This window comes from Dermacentor andersoni, chromosome 2 (genome assembly GCF_023375885.2).
Source record: "Dermacentor andersoni chromosome 2, qqDerAnde1_hic_scaffold, whole genome shotgun sequence".
NCBI lineage: Eukaryota > Metazoa > Arthropoda > Arachnida > Ixodida > Ixodidae > Dermacentor > Dermacentor andersoni.
Genome location: NC_092815.1, coordinates 235961617 through 235976806, shown reverse-complemented (window position 1 = coordinate 235976806; position 15190 = coordinate 235961617). Strand labels below are relative to the sequence as shown.

Below are 15190 nucleotides of genomic sequence, written 5' to 3'. Positions count from 1 at the left end.
TTCACCAGGGTGCGGGCTCGGTGACGATTCATGCTTTAACATAATTATTGAGACAATGTTGGCATTTACGTCTGGTTTTAAATGTTGTTTAAATGTAAAGCCATAGGGGCACAAAGCAATGGGTACAGCATAAAGAAGCAAATTGGGGAGGAGGGAAGGGCTCTCATTACACTCGGTCCCCTCTGTTCGGTAAGAACATGCAGCTAGACACCAGTGTCATTAGAGCTAGTGCAACATACAGGAAGAAGCGTCGGATACCTGATATATTATATATATATATATGACAATGCACATGTACGAGGGCAAGTCAGAAAGCCTTTGCCACCACCCCCCCTCTTTTTTTTTTAAGCCAGATTACGACTGTAAAAGCAAAGTCGACATATCCATTCCCAGCGGTGGACCTTTCTTGGACTGGCTCGGCCTTATCTGCCGGTAGTTATGAGGTACGGCGCTGCTGTCGGTTGTTCAAGATGGTGGCTGTGCTTCACACGTCCACGGCGTACGAGCAACTAAGTGTGATTCATTTTCTATCACGCAAGGGACAAACAGCCATCGAAATCCACAGGTAAATACAGCCCACATATGGGGAAAGGTGTCTCACTCTAACAAGTGTGAGGTGCTGGTGGTGCGAGTTCGCAAAAGGCTGTGAAGACTTGCATGACAATGAGCATTCAGGGAGGCTGTGTGCATCGCTGACTGACAACATGGCACACGTGACTCTCAAATTTAGTGCTGCAATGGGAGAAATTTCTAAATCAGTGTGCGGACTATGTGAAAAATTAGTGTAAGGTACGTAAAATAGTACATATATTTGTCATTACCTGTATGTACCTTATTTTGGCTAACAAAAAATAGGGGCTAAGAATTTCTGATTCGCCCTTGTACTAAGCTCGGATATAGAGAAGAATCTGCAACGTCTTGGGTAGATATTGGGCAGTGGCAGAACTTGCTTAACAGTTTCTCTATCTTTTATGAGCGAGTTGTTCACATTGGCATACATCTGCAATTTTCTGAAGGCAAAATTTTTTTTTTTAATTTTAGTGAGGACAAATCAACACTAGGTGCGAGATAACTTAAAATCACAGGAACAAAAATGCAAGTCACCATTTACCTACACTGTCCACAGACAGCACAAGCGTTTACTATGATGAACATTTTAAGATCAACAAATAAATTTGGGAAACCAAGAAAAATGAGGACTAAAATGATCTAAGAAACTAACTCGGAAAGAATTTCCAGTAAAAGAGAAAATGTGTGGAAAAACTTACAACACCCACACGCTAATAATTTTTCATAGTTAAGATACAAGTAATAAGGATCATATTAAACATATTTCACACATTTACAAACACTGGAGCATGCAATCCAGTTTCAGAATCCATATGAGATGAAATTTAGTCTGTAAGGTTAAAACGATGTCACTGGTGCCACAGTTGAAGCACAGAACTTAGGGGGGGATTTTGGGTGTCCATTTCTTTCTGGCAAATAAATGAAAATGGATATTTGAAAAAATAGTCTACAGGTGCAAGTGGATTGTTTCTCTTTGTTGTCCCTATAATGGCGTAACTAGACAGTATGAATAAACAACCTTTTGTTTGCTGATGTTGCAATAAAGCAAAGGATTCAATAGCGATGCAACAAGTGCAGCCAAATGTGGCACATGCTTTTTCACTGAAGGCGTCATCTGAGACTAACACACACCAAACAGCACTGAACACCTTATATATAAGGAAAACTAGCAATGTGAATGCATGACAATGCAGCCTCATTCACAGGACCCAATAAAACACTTTGGTTTTGAATGCAAAAGTGAATGCTGTGCAAGAAGCAAATGTAATTCTGTATGAAAAAGTATGAAAAGACAGCAGACTCCAGCGAAAACACACAGAAAGACCAAATTGTCCACATTAAGCCACAACTACAGTCAAGCACTGAATGCTAATATCATCAAAGAGATTGTATTGTTACTTGCTTCCTTTTTTCTGCAAGGAAGATCAAAGGATCATTGGTAAAACGAAGGCGTGCTCCTCGGAGCAATGGTAGGCGCCAAAACTGATGCTTGTCGCTTTGCACTCCCCTTCCTAAACGTAACAACATCGACGTTTATTATCTACAATGCTAAACACAAACAGTACCAGGTTGGTGCAGCTGCCAGTTATGATAAATTAGAAATAAAAGCTTTTTGGAATACTCGATAATAGTCCAAAGAGCACAAGATACCCTACACAAGGTAAGAAGCGCCTGCGTCGTGTCTTCTTACGTTGTTTTATCGTGCATGGCTCCATGAACAGCTGACAGGTTACTACACGACGCAGCGATGACTGGGGTTACCTAAACTGAACCGAAAAACAAGCCGTGCACCGCGGTACGCGAGGCCCTCTACGCACAAAACACGCGCAGCCTTACGTTCCGAGAACGTCCTCGCGGTGGTGCCGACAAGCGAGGTCAGCGCGCTCGTGAAACCGCGCGTCCTCGGCTTCGTGCGAAACAGCGGGTGCATCAGCTGGCGAGGCAGACCGCGGGACGCATCCGCCTCGGCCGCTTTTTCCCCCACAACGATGTGCGCAGTGCACAGCCAAGCACGCGACCACGGCGCGGGGGTGCACGGTCGAGCGACGGTGCTCCCATCGGCTGGTCGCATCGAGGCCAACAACAGAGAGGGAGGAACGGCGACGAAGAGGAACAAAGGAGCCGCAGTACGCTCACAGGGCCGCCGCCTCGGTTCGCTCGGCTCCAGAAAGCGAACTCGCTTCGTCGAGACGGTGGAAGAACGCTGCACAACCAGCACCCGAACATAAAACAGCGGCGCTGACAGCAATGCCGTGCTCCCCGATGGCACTGTTTCACTGCAAAGCGGCCCAACAGAAGGAAAGGCGCACGGAGCAATGAACTGCTGGCTCGTTGACTGGATACCCCGGACGACGCCGGGAGAGCCGGGGTTCTAAGCCTACCAAAGGCCTCCAGTGCGCAACCAAGGTGCACGATGTTGGCTTACCATTAACGGGAACAAACTAGGACGGCTGTAGTTCCTCCTGGAACCGGCATGGGATCAAAATTGACGACGAAAATATCCAAGCACACATACACAACACCATGCACAACGCGCACAGCACACAACCGGCCCAAAACACTAGCACACGACTACGAAACTGCCAATCATCCATTCGTTTCGCTACTGAGCATTTCCCTGAGATCTGTGCTGAGAGCAACAGCGGCTGTCAAGTATTTTAGCGCCAAATATTTTTGTTTAGTACTGCACCGCCATCATATAAAACTTATTTTCAGGGAATTCTCTGCAGAACAGAAAAAATATTTCGAATCTCATTTAACGTAGAAACCGAAACTAGAAAGAATGACTGGTGGCTGGTGGTCGTCCGCATCGACCGTAGCCCCATGGTCCCATATGTATGGTAGGACTTCAGAGAGAGGTCAGAGAGGTGTGAAAGTTGGTTCTTCATTCTAAGGGTGTGCCGCACTCGGCATACCGTCGCACCGCCCTTCTTGCGCCAGGATTTGCTCGTAAACCTACAGGGTCGTAGTCGTTAAGCGCCAGTTGGCCGAGTCAGTACAAGGGAGCTGCGTACTGTCATCGCTCGAACGCTCCGTTTAAACTCCCAAGAGGGAAACTAGCAGCGCCTAGGTAGGCGCTCTCAACGCTTCTCGTGCTTAAGCCCAAAGCGCGCACTGCGATCTCCGTAATTCAGCTGCACGCTCTGATGTGCCCGCCAAAACCGACGCTGGCAGAAGAAATAATGTGCCGCTCGCCTTCTCTTCTACTCGGTATGTGACGTCTCGATCTGCATCGCCCCACCCCCCTAGCGCATATCTAGCTGCAACTCTTCGCTAAACCTTTGCTTACGCTTCGTTTTCTTCTTTTACTTCAAGCCTTTGTAATTTGTTTCAAAAGAGCGGATGCTATTTCCCATTGTGTCATAGCGCTTGAGCTGGCAAAATAGGAATTGTCAGATAGGTGATTTATCTTCGTTGATAAAATGGTGGACGCATGAAAGTGAAACTAAAATTATGCGTGAATTCCGAATTAAGTGCACGGTACTAGTCCACCGACCACTGGCTTGTATTTTTCCTCGGCAGATGTATATATGAAAGTTCTTTAGCGTGCTTGGCAGACGTATTGGTTCAGAGAAGAGTGCCTCTCCCAAAAGTTTGCAACAACGATTTGTCATGTTGGTCTTGCGTAAACTTAAGATGTGTCACACGCTGATACGCGCATGGCGTTCGTTAGCGCACGCAATTATATAGCGACATTTTTTCTCGCGCTGTAATATTACTAAGGGGATGCGCAATAATTTCTATTGTTGTGGGGCGAAAATGGAGGGTCATTTTCGAATTCTATGTTTCTTCACAAAAAATCGGATTTCATATGCGCTTACTTTAATAACGCTATAAAATTCAACGTGTCCCCCCTTTATTTCGTTATATCACGTTTTAGTTTCGTCCATATACCCCTAAAACAGCCTTGATCGCATAAAAAAAAGCAGTATATTCGCAGAAAGTATCTGCAGTCGACATTTACAATAGGAGAAAATTATTGTGGTGCACTCTTTTATATTTACAGAACGAAGCATTGAGAACACGCTTTCAACATTCGCATACAGGAAAAGCCAGTAGATGTAGAACAGCACATAAAAAGACTGGCTAGTCTCTCGCGTGCATCCTCCGGAAAACTATAGGGGCTGAATGATTTTCTTTTTTTTTTTAACAGCACGTGCCTAATATATTCTGTGCACTCTCTTGCTAGCAAGTTCATGCCAGTATGTACCAGAGGTAAAATGGCAGAAAACAACTTCCCATACATGTCAAACGCTGCTGGTAGTTTTGCCTTCATGTTTGGGTTCAGAATCCAAGTGTGGTATCAGAATGACTGGTTGCATGGTATGTTAAGCGGCAAAAATGTTTTATTTCCTGTACATGGCTACAACCTCCCATCTTGATAGTTACCATCTGGAGTGGAAGGGAAAGGAGACAGCGTTCTAAAGAGGGGGTGTGGCTAAAAGCACTCACGGGGCTGCATGCACTTGGAGATAGTCCATGAGGGAGTCCAAGGTGCATTTTCCATGCTCTGGTTCTCCACTTCGCCTTATCTACTGCTGCAAATTTGCCAGCCATAGCGATGCGGGAAGGTTCTGGATGCCATCAATGCCTCGTGAGCCCTGGCCAGTCCCGCACAAGGTGGAAAGTGTATAAATTGTTGTGAGCAGTCTATCAATTTTTGGCACAGCTCCACTTTTCTGCAGCAGCAGCGTACTTCTCTTGAAAGCTGTTATTGACTTCACAGCACATCTCCCTGTCTACAGCAGCGAGCATGGACAACCATTGTCAACACAATGGTTGTTGCAGGTGTGTCATTCTGGGGACTTAGCAGTGTCCGCAGGAGCACATCACGTTAAAAAGTGCTCGCGTTCTAGTTTCTTAATTAACATATTGCAGTTCATTCAAATTTTTCTTTAAGAACTTCAGCTTGGTGAGGAGATTGTGCGATCAATTTGTTGTCTCGCATATGCCTTCAGCATGTCATGCTTTTTTCTGCAATGTAGTTTAGGCAATGCCACATTATCACAACTAAAATTTTTAGTTTTCCAGATAGGCTTGAATCGGTCAATTTTTTTAGTGACAAGTGTTTTTTCTAATTTTGTCAGAATAATAAAAACAGGCAGAACCATATCTACCTGGCCATTTCTGAAGTGTGAAGACCTTCAGAAGTGCTTCGGCAGTTCATGCTCTTTTCATGTCAGTGTACCTGTGTGCACCACCAAAGTGATGCAACTAGCCCCATAAACTCGTGTAAGAAGATGCATTGTCAAGTTGAAAAATGACACCAGGGTACTGATCAGGGCATTTCTTGTGTATTTCTTCTCATGACGTAGTTTCTCACATTACAGTGCAGCTTTCACTGTCCAATTCCTCTTGGCCATTTCCCAGCAAACGATTCTGTCGGCGCTTGCTGCTGACCTAATCAAAATTCTTAAGCAGTACAAACGTATACAGCTGTTCATTGCAGTGAGAGTCAATTTCATCTACTAAAAATGAGTAAGATTATATTTAGGTATCAAACCAGGCTTAAAATTATATAACCATGCAGACCAACACTATGATTAAAACAAGTGCCTTCATTGGGCTTGGCACTGGTCTCAACGAGATACTTTTATTAGTTTTGCATGCTGCATGTTCATTGTATGTTGTGTGCATATGTGGCATGCAGTGTGCATGTACTTCTGATTACTTCCATCTGTAGCAGCAGGCCAATTGTGCTACCAGGCTAACCTGTCCAGGGTTCATTTGAGAGCCCATCTCTCTCAACACCAAAAGAGCGCAAAATTTAACTACATAGTTGGTTTGTGAATAGCATAGCAACAGGATGCGAAATAAAGGTGAAATGCATGCACCAATTTCTTTCTTTTCTTTCCTGTTGTGCTGCTTCCTGATAACTCACTGCTATATATTTGCACCATTCAGAATGAAACCATCAGTTGGCAACCAGCACATTTGTACAGTCTTGTCCTGTTCACTGTGCTCTTCACCATACTGCTCCAACACTTAAAGTATTAGACAATCTATGGATAGTGACAAATGTGTGGCCTGGTAGCCCCTTACAGCTTTGTTGTCTGGTTAATGCTTACATGTTGAAGCATTATGAGCAAGTGCTTGTTTGGGAGAAGTGCAAATTTTAAGACGTTCACTAGTTGCTGTGGGATTCTATAATGGAAACTAATTGTAGACACAGGCTGTAGATTAAGAGAAAACCAATGCAGTAGAAGATCTTCTTTATACGTTGCCAGTGGTTGTGATATTCTGGCTTACACTGAAGTTGTACATTGTATGGGTCCTGCCGGGGACCATTTCCTGGTCATTATCTACTCCTGGCTCTTAAGCTTTTTTGCACGTGCAAGAAAGTATCAATAGGGTTCTGTTTTGCTGAACTGGCTGAAATTTTTCTCTTATTCCTCTCGACTTTTGATAGATACTGAACATTGTTTAAGAAAAGCAACCTTAAAGCCTCTGCCACTTATTCCCTACCTTTATTTCTTTGCAAGCATTAAATTTCCCGTCTTTAACGCTGCGCACATTGCCGTAAGCTAGGGTGTTGTATGATGAGTTGTTTGGTGGGGCTGTGAAAGGCCAGTGTTTACCATGTGCATTTTCACAGTTGTGGCTTGTCAGTGTATAAAAGCAAGGAAAATGCTAAAATCTGGCACGATAAGGTAAAAAGTCTGTCTAGTTGGAGTGGATGCGTACTTTAAATCAGTGCAGAAGATGATGGCAATGGTGGCCTGTGTTCTCTCCAGGTTGCCGTCGTTTTTCGCGCAAGTGTGCAACCTTGCGCATGGAGCACGATCGGAGATCATTGTTCGAAACGGTCGTTCAGTTTCGCCTCCAGCGATTGGCCCAGGCCACGCCGGGTCATCAGCCACGCCCGGCAGCTGACGACTTGGCCTGGCCTAGGCCATTCACGCGAGGCGAAACTGTTGAGCACAAACTGAATGAGCATTTCGAACAACGATCTGCAGTCACACCCATGGCCTGAGCTGTGCACAGTGCAACGTGGCTGCTGAAATGGGAGTGACTCATTGTCTATGGCTTAACCAGCCATTCCATTCAAATTTCAAAATCTCCGTCCAAAATATATTATCTAGCATGAAGCCAGCACTCTGTGCAGCTCAGTCATGGAAATGGTGTTCACTCACAATTACTACATCTGTTGAATGTGAGTTGGTACATGTTGTTGGAAGCATTGCCACTTTGATATCACTGTGTAAAAGTTGTGCTTGTGCTTCTCTTGCACGCATAGTGATCAGGGGCTAACGTAAGTCTTTTTTCTGTGCTTTTTGTACCCGATGGTCCTTCATGCAACAAGCTAAGGTCCGATGACTGTAATGTACACATATTGTGGAGCTTAAAGTAATAGCTGTGCAATGTGCAGACACTGTTTTGACACTTCATAATGAACTTTTCATCACATGTACTGTTATGTCTATTTTACATTACGCAGTATGTTTTTCAGCATGGCCATACCTTTGCCGTTAGCTTAATATCTCAAGGTGGAATCAAGTAAATCAAGATTCATTGTGTGCATGCTACCCGCCGTGGTTGCTCAGTGGCTATGGTGTTGGGCTGCCGAGCACGAGGTCGCGGGATCGAATCCAGGCCACGGCAGCCGCATTTCGAGGGGGGCGAAATGTGAAAACACCCGTGTACTTAGATTTAGGTGCACGTTAAAGAACCCCAGGTGGTCGAAATTTCCGGAGTCCTCCACTACGGCGTAATCAGAAAGTTGTTTTGGCACGTAAAACCACATAATTTAATTTATTTGATTTTAATTGTGTGCATGCTGTTCACATGCTCGTGAGAGTGCAAGCATGCAAAATCAGACACTCAGACTCGTAGGAGAACTTAATTTGGAAAATTCGTGATTCTAATCTGTCGGGGCTTTCAGCATCTTCTGCCAAGGACACATGTCCTTGAAGTTGCAGCTGCAGTGGACTGGGAGAGTGCTGAAGACCTCAGTCTTTGTACTCTCTTTCCTTTGTACAAGGAAAGAAACCACTCGGGTGGCTTTATGCATGCATGAAGAAATGGTGAATATTCTGATAGTGGTGCTATAAATAATGTTTACTCATAGGTTTGGTGGCATTTTTGCGGCTTGAGAACCACTATTCATGCTCTGCTCTAATGATGAATGAATACAATGCTGGCTTGTTGAATAGAAGCATCTTTTAGTCAAATATTTGAAGGCATGCTATGATTAAACAGTTTTGGAGAAAGAAAACCTTGGCCTGTGGGAATAATACTCTGTTACTGCATTGATTTGTCATTAAACATGTGTACACAGGACCTTTAAGAACCCAGACATGTCAGTATTGCACACACTTGTTTCCTTAATTGCCCGTCAATAGAAAGGCGTTATCATCCTTCCATCTGGCAACTGCAGCTTGTAAACCACAGAGGCTGTCCAATTTATTTTTGTTTCATTTTGTTTCTCTCTTAGAGCAGGCTGTGTTTTAGGTTGGTTTTCACATTCATGAATTATGGTTTAAGCACTCATTTACGAAGGTTGATGTGGCAGAAAACAGAGTCAATTATGAGTTTGCTTGTACTTGTATGGCAACAACTGTGAAACATGAATCATTACAAATGAAGAATGCACAATCATCAAGGATGACAAAAAAGAAAAGACATGAATGATGCAGTGCACCTCTCTTCAAGAAGATTGCAAAACACGCCAATAACATTACATTGCAAATTATAGAGGTACACTACGTCAGCACAGGAAAAGAAAAATGCATGGGGCGTCTTTCTCTCTTACTGCGTAAAATAACATAGATATACTGCTTTTTTAACTGATAAATAGTATACATAGTGCAATTTTCCGTTTGTTTTTCAGTTCAGGGTTTGTTGTCAAATAAAACTTCAGTTGCAAGTCAGCACCTTCCCTCCTTTTAATTTCCTGTCATTGTTACAAGCACTTTAATGCAATGAGCATTTTTAAGGTACTTCACGGACTTTCCAGTATTATCTGTGCCGTTATCTGACAGTTTTTCTCTCGCACCAACTGGGGGTCACTTGTCTTGTCGGTTGGACAGCTGCGCCAAGGAACCGGATTCGAAACCAGCCATTAGGCCAACTTGGGTCATGGGGTGTGGCCCGAATCGAACCAGCATCACATATATTTAGACAGTCTAAGTACGTGGGTCTTCAGTCGTGCCATGTGCAGTCTTCACAATGGCACCACTAGATGGCGCAGCATGTCCAGAGGGAAGCATCAGACAGGAACCTGGCTGCAGTGAACGCTTCACACATGACGCATCTCGGAGGTGGCAGTACGGTGTGTCATCCGAGATGCTCCTTGCTGGAATTTTTTTTATATAGATATGTGTGAGCTTGCCCGAACATCTGTCCCTAAGGAAAAGTCAACTAGCCTGTACTTGAAGAATTGTCTTGCGCGTGACAATGGCCATGACAATGCGACAAAGACATGGGTCTAGTGCCCCAACTCACTGTGTGCATCTTGTCTGTGCAAAGGTGGCTCCTCACCACCGGCGCACGGGTTAGCCTGCAACATCGCACATTCTGCAGCGCCTGCGACTAGCCCTTAGTGGTACACGGAACTTGGAAGCAGGTGAGGTTGCATAAGTTATTTAATTGTTCTTGTTCCAGATGCTGTGACATATGCCTGTTTCACACGCTGCAATTTAGCACTGTGTTTTTTCGCAGCTGCTATTTCTGCAAATGCGAACTTCGCGTTGTTGTTTTACATGCGCTGACTTGTAGCGGCAACAATTTTTGCAGTTTGGAGCACTTGGTGGAAGACCGAGTTATTCGTGGCCTAGGCCTTGTCAATCTGCTTTCGTAAAAACAAAGTAAAGCAAACTGGACACTGTTCTTGTGGAATGTTTTGTGTTTGAATTGGGTACTCTGTGAAAGCAAAAAATAAGCAGGCAAGCCACAGTGGCTTCTATGACAATCTGCGTTATTGGTTCTCCATCCACGTCGCATGTCCGTGAAGGAGACGACGCCACATTTGTTGCACCGTGTGAAGCAGGCTTTAGAGCCAAGTGTGGAATTCACCATTATTCTGAAATTCATCATTATTCTGCCTGAAGAATGTGTTCCCAGCAGACTTGCATAACCGGGAAGTATCGAAACCCAAATTCTTGTGAAGCAGAGTTTAAGAAAAAGGCCATGACACCTGGCACTCTCCTTGTTGATGAAGCCAAGGGGGTTTTTTTTACCGGCAAGGAGGTACTTCTTGTTCTGTTCGTCAGGCTTTAGAAATAACTGCAGCATAATTTAGGTGGCCTTGTTTTCTGACAGAAGTAACTGTTCAGTTTATTGAAAGCAACAATTTAGACTTTACTTTCTTCTAGCCTTAACCCACCGTGGTTGCTCAGTGGCTATGGTGTTGGGCTGCTGAGCACGAGGTCGAGGGATCGAAACCCGGCCACGGCGGCCGCATTTCGATGGAGGTGAAATGCGAAAACACCTGTGTGCTTAGATTTAGGTGCAGGTTAAAGAACCCCAGGTGGTCGAAATTTCCGGAGTCCTCCACTACGGCGTGCCTCATAATCAGAACGTGGTTTTGGAACGTAAAACCCCATAATTTAATTTTTTTCTTCTAGCCTTGTGATACAATGTGAAGAAGTTCTTGTTTAAACATTTCCACCGCTATGGTACTATAGATATTGAATTTTCTTTCATTGCCAGTAAAAAGTAAACAGAAAATAGCACTACAGTGTTGTTTAAAGTGGTAGGTGCTTTAGATAGTCTGTAGCACAGCATTTTTCTTGCATTTGCTTGTGAAAGACAAAAGTTTAGTTACTGTATATGTTCCCGTTGGGAGCAGTGTTGTGCATTTGTTATATATATATATATATATATATATATATAATGTGTGTGTGTGTGTGTGTGTGTGTGTGTGTGTGTGTGTGTGCCGAGCACAGTTGTATTGTTAAAGCAGCACCCATGCAAACAGAAAGGCCACCACTAAAGAACTGTTAATGTTATTCTTGTCATAGTTTGGTACTTTGTGTGGTGTCTCATCCTCACATGTTCCCTTCTGAATAGGTTCTCTCCTTTTCGTGTGTTTGGTGCAAGCATGTCATGATCTTAATTATTTCAATTTATTTTGCAGTTCTGTTGATTGGCATTTGTTTTGACAGCTTGTGCCATGATGCTTTGTGCTGTGTGTTGCACTATGCCTTAACAGATCCTGCAGCTTATTTCTGTTGGTTGCAAACAGATAGAGTAACTATGATCCCTCTCCTGTCATCATCAGCCAATTTCATAGTCCTCTCCCATTTACCCTGGCCTCGCATCAACCAACATCCCCCTTATGCCTCTGAACTAATTCATCGCACCACCCAGTTCTCTGCCGTATGCAACTGCATTTCTCTTCCCTTAGCACTCATTCTGTACCTTTAATAGACCTACATTAATTTGCTTTCTATATGCCATTACATGACATGTACAGCCCCATCTTCTATATTCAAATGGAGTGTCAGCTAAACCCATTTGCTTTCTAGGAACCCACACTGCTGTCTTCCTGTCTTTTACTTAACGTTACACCTATCACATAAATGTTCGAGCATTTCTTTGGCTATGCTACCCCAGTTCGGTCTGTCTGTGTGCCCCCGATATAATGACTGTGTAAAAAGAATGAAGAAAATTTAGCCCCTACCAGGAATTGAACCCAGACCTGCAGCATAGTAAGCTAGTACCGATCATTCGCAGCATGCTAACGGCTGACGAGGGGCACAAAATACACCCGAGGGTAGAGTGAAATAATACCGCCACTGTTGTCCTGTCACAATACTGTTACGGGGAGGACTTGTCAGTAAGACGAGCAACTATTTAGAGGTTATATTTATAACAGCGGTTGCAGCACTGACCGGTTAGATTCTCAGCGCGAGCCCAGTTTGTTCTTCCTCCTCTTTTCTCGAGTGACGGCGCCCACGCACCTTATTCAAACAAGCAAATATCACACGCATGTAGCATAATCCCCCGACAGCAGAAGCGATGTCCCGGAGCGTCTAAATGTCATCACTAGGAGGGTGATACTGCTTCAGTCGTGTAATGTGCACGATATCACTGGACTGGGAAGCAAATGGGGCGCCAGGGGTGATCTCGTAGGTGACGGGAGTCACGGCACAAAACACTCGGTATGGGCCTGTGTAACGAGAGCTCTAGTACGGCGGTATCCAGGTGGTGCGGCAGTGGCGGGATACATGACCAACACGGTGGAAGCAGAAGCAGATCAGTTTGTCATCTGGGGTTCGCCATTCGGCAGGATGGCGTGGTCTCGGAGCGAAATACTGGTCATTACAAGTTGTCGACATGGGAATGGGTGCCGAATCAGGTCAGGAGACAGAGCAGGCAGTAGGGATGCCAAGATTTGCAATTTCTTGCCACACAACTGCTTGGATAACGGAAATAGTGGGGGCCGCTTGGTCAAAGGTACCTTCAGGTGGTCGTGGATGAAGGGGGGCTGGACTCACCGCTTCAATCTCAAGGCGAACGATACGGGTGAAGTTCTCTTGAAATGGTCGTGTGGTGGTAAGAGTGGAGCAAGAGGACGTGGCAGGAGTGTTTGGGAGGCGGGAATAGTGTGGGACGACGCGGCGGCTTTTGGCTACCTCGAAGCGGCGGCATTCTTTGACGATGGCGTCGTAGGTAGAAACATCATTATAGACCAGCAGATTGAAGGCATCATCTGCGATGCCTTTTAGGATATGGCCCACCTTGTCAACCTCGGTCATGTGCTCGTCGACTTTCCGGCAAAGCGCGAGCACTTCCTGTATGTAGGAGACATACGATTCGGTCGACGACTGGGCACGGGTGGCAAACTCTTTTCGCGCAGCCTGTTGGTGACTTGACGAGTTGCCAAATAGGTCACGAAGCCGCTCTTTGAAAATGTCCCAGCTGGAGAGCTCGTCCTCATGGGTGCAAAACCAGACACACGGTGTCCCGTCCAGATAAAAGATCACATTGGCAAGCATGGTGGTAGGGTCCCAGTGGTGGCTTTGGCTAACACGCTCATACATGCGGAGCCAGTCGTTGACGTCGTCATTTTGGGCGGAGATTGTCCCAGTATCACGGAGACTAGGAACCGTAATGTATGTTGTGGTAGGCGCCGCAGTTGTAGGTGGCGATGGGGTGGTTCGATCGGAAGCCATGGCTGAGAAGACGACTTTGCGACCGCTTCGGAGCTCCGTGGCAAGGACGGGGAATGTTCCACCTTTACCACAATGTTACGCGAAGGACGAGTTAGTAAGACGAGAAACTATTTATAGGTTATATTTACAACAGAGGTTGCAGCGCTGACTGGTTAGATTCACAGCGCGAGCCCAGTTTGTTCTTCCCCCTATCTTCTCGGGTGATGGCACCCGCGTGCCTCGTTCAAACAAGCAAATGTCACACGCATGTAGCAATATCAGCATGGATGCAAGGCTCAAGCGTAGAACATTAGGCCTCTAGAGACGTGCAATGCATTTGGCTGCAAAAGCCAATGGATGCACCGTTACTCCGTTCAACCAGCTGCGATGAAAGTTTAATAAAGTATGTATGCTGGGCAAAGGGCTTTTGCATAACTTGAGACAATGATTGTAGACGGGGTCTGTCGTAAATTTTTTGTCCTGTTGCTTGTTGCACAGTCCTCAGCTTCTTAATTGTCTTCGTTATCCTCCATGTTTCAGCACCTTAAGTTAGTATTGGCAGCATGCAGTTCCTTTACACTTTTCTTCAGATGTATTTAGTTCATAACCATGCATGCATGAGTGTTGCAGCTATTATGTATAGAACAAGCTGTCCTTGCTAGTGTTGTACTAAGACTGTCTCCTGCAAGCGTTAAGCGTGGCTTTCCCTCACAACCCTGTAAACATTGGCAGGCAGAATGGCGAACATTTGCTCAGCTCTGCTATCTTTCAAAATATATGCAGCAATTAATATGGAGTGCATGCGTAGGTGCCAGTCGGGACCTTCAGTCGGGATCGAATTAACCGGTGTAGAACTAACAGATATCTACTGTATATGCATTACACAATTTCATGCGCACAGGCAACAGAGCATAGATACAACCATTTCAGTGTTACACTAGCTTGTCTACATTTACTTATAGTGCTAGCATCCTTCACCACATCTTTATACACTTTGTACTTCGTATTGGTGTATTGATTCTGCATGTACTGGTACATTGTAACATTTTAAGGCATGTGACCTGACCATGATTTGTTCATGTTCATTCTCTCTTTCTTTTGTTCCTTTAGGGCATCTGCTCTCGCTTTTAATACTGAACCAGTGTCATTGAGGGTCAGTGACTGGTGATGAAAGTGTGTGTATTAGTACAAATTAGTCTAATGTACTTTTATTTCAGGGACACCGAACTGTACAATGGCATTGCCTATTGTCTTCAAGCAAGAGTATGTGGATGTCGCCAAGCTGCCCTATCCGATCCCTACATCTCCAACACCAGTCAACAAGGCCCACAGCGATGTCATCCAGTGCATCAGGCAGGAGAGGATAAGAGATGTGAGGCACTTCAAAAAAAAATGTTTGAACTTGTAGAGGCATTGAGGCATAGTGGAAAACACGTAGCCTTGAACACGCAAGAAACAATGGCCTCAAGCCCAACTAGTGCTAGAAACCCTCATTGAGCGAAAAAGCCAGCATCCGGCGTCTG

The 15190-nt window shown here is 44.9% G+C and overlaps 2 protein-coding genes across 5 annotated transcripts in view; one reads left to right on the top strand and one right to left on the bottom strand.

The window, feature by feature from the left end:
- The window catches only part of LOC126539919 (ubiquitin carboxyl-terminal hydrolase 11-like), a 205799-nt gene extending 202626 nt beyond the window's left edge, over positions 1-3173 (bottom strand). Inside the window, exon 1 of one of the 2 annotated variants that reach the window (XM_050186737.3) lies at positions 2996-3173. Coding sequence is in view for 1 of the 2 variants with exons in the window: in XM_055075713.2 (XP_054931688.1) it covers positions 2407-2641 (235 nt within the window). In the remaining variant the exon portion in view is untranslated. Of the gene's footprint in view, positions 1-2406; positions 2895-2995 lie in introns of those variants that run through there. The other variant, XM_055075713.2, reaches the window with a different exon arrangement.
- A 215-nt stretch (positions 3174-3388) lies between these two features.
- The window catches only part of LOC126539920 (GTPase-activating protein skywalker-like), a 58010-nt gene continuing 46208 nt past the window's right edge, over positions 3389-15190 (top strand). For 2 of the 3 annotated variants that reach the window (XM_050186739.3, XM_050186738.3), the window contains exons 1-3: positions 3389-3780; positions 10039-10135; positions 14885-15039. In XM_050186739.3, coding sequence (XP_050042696.1) covers positions 14902-15039 — 138 coding nt within the window. In that variant the 5' untranslated portion in view covers positions 3389-3780; positions 10039-10135; positions 14885-14901. Of the gene's footprint in view, positions 3781-7807; positions 7823-10038; positions 10136-14884; positions 15040-15190 lie in introns of all 3 variants that reach the window. The other variant, XM_055075714.2, reaches the window with a different exon arrangement.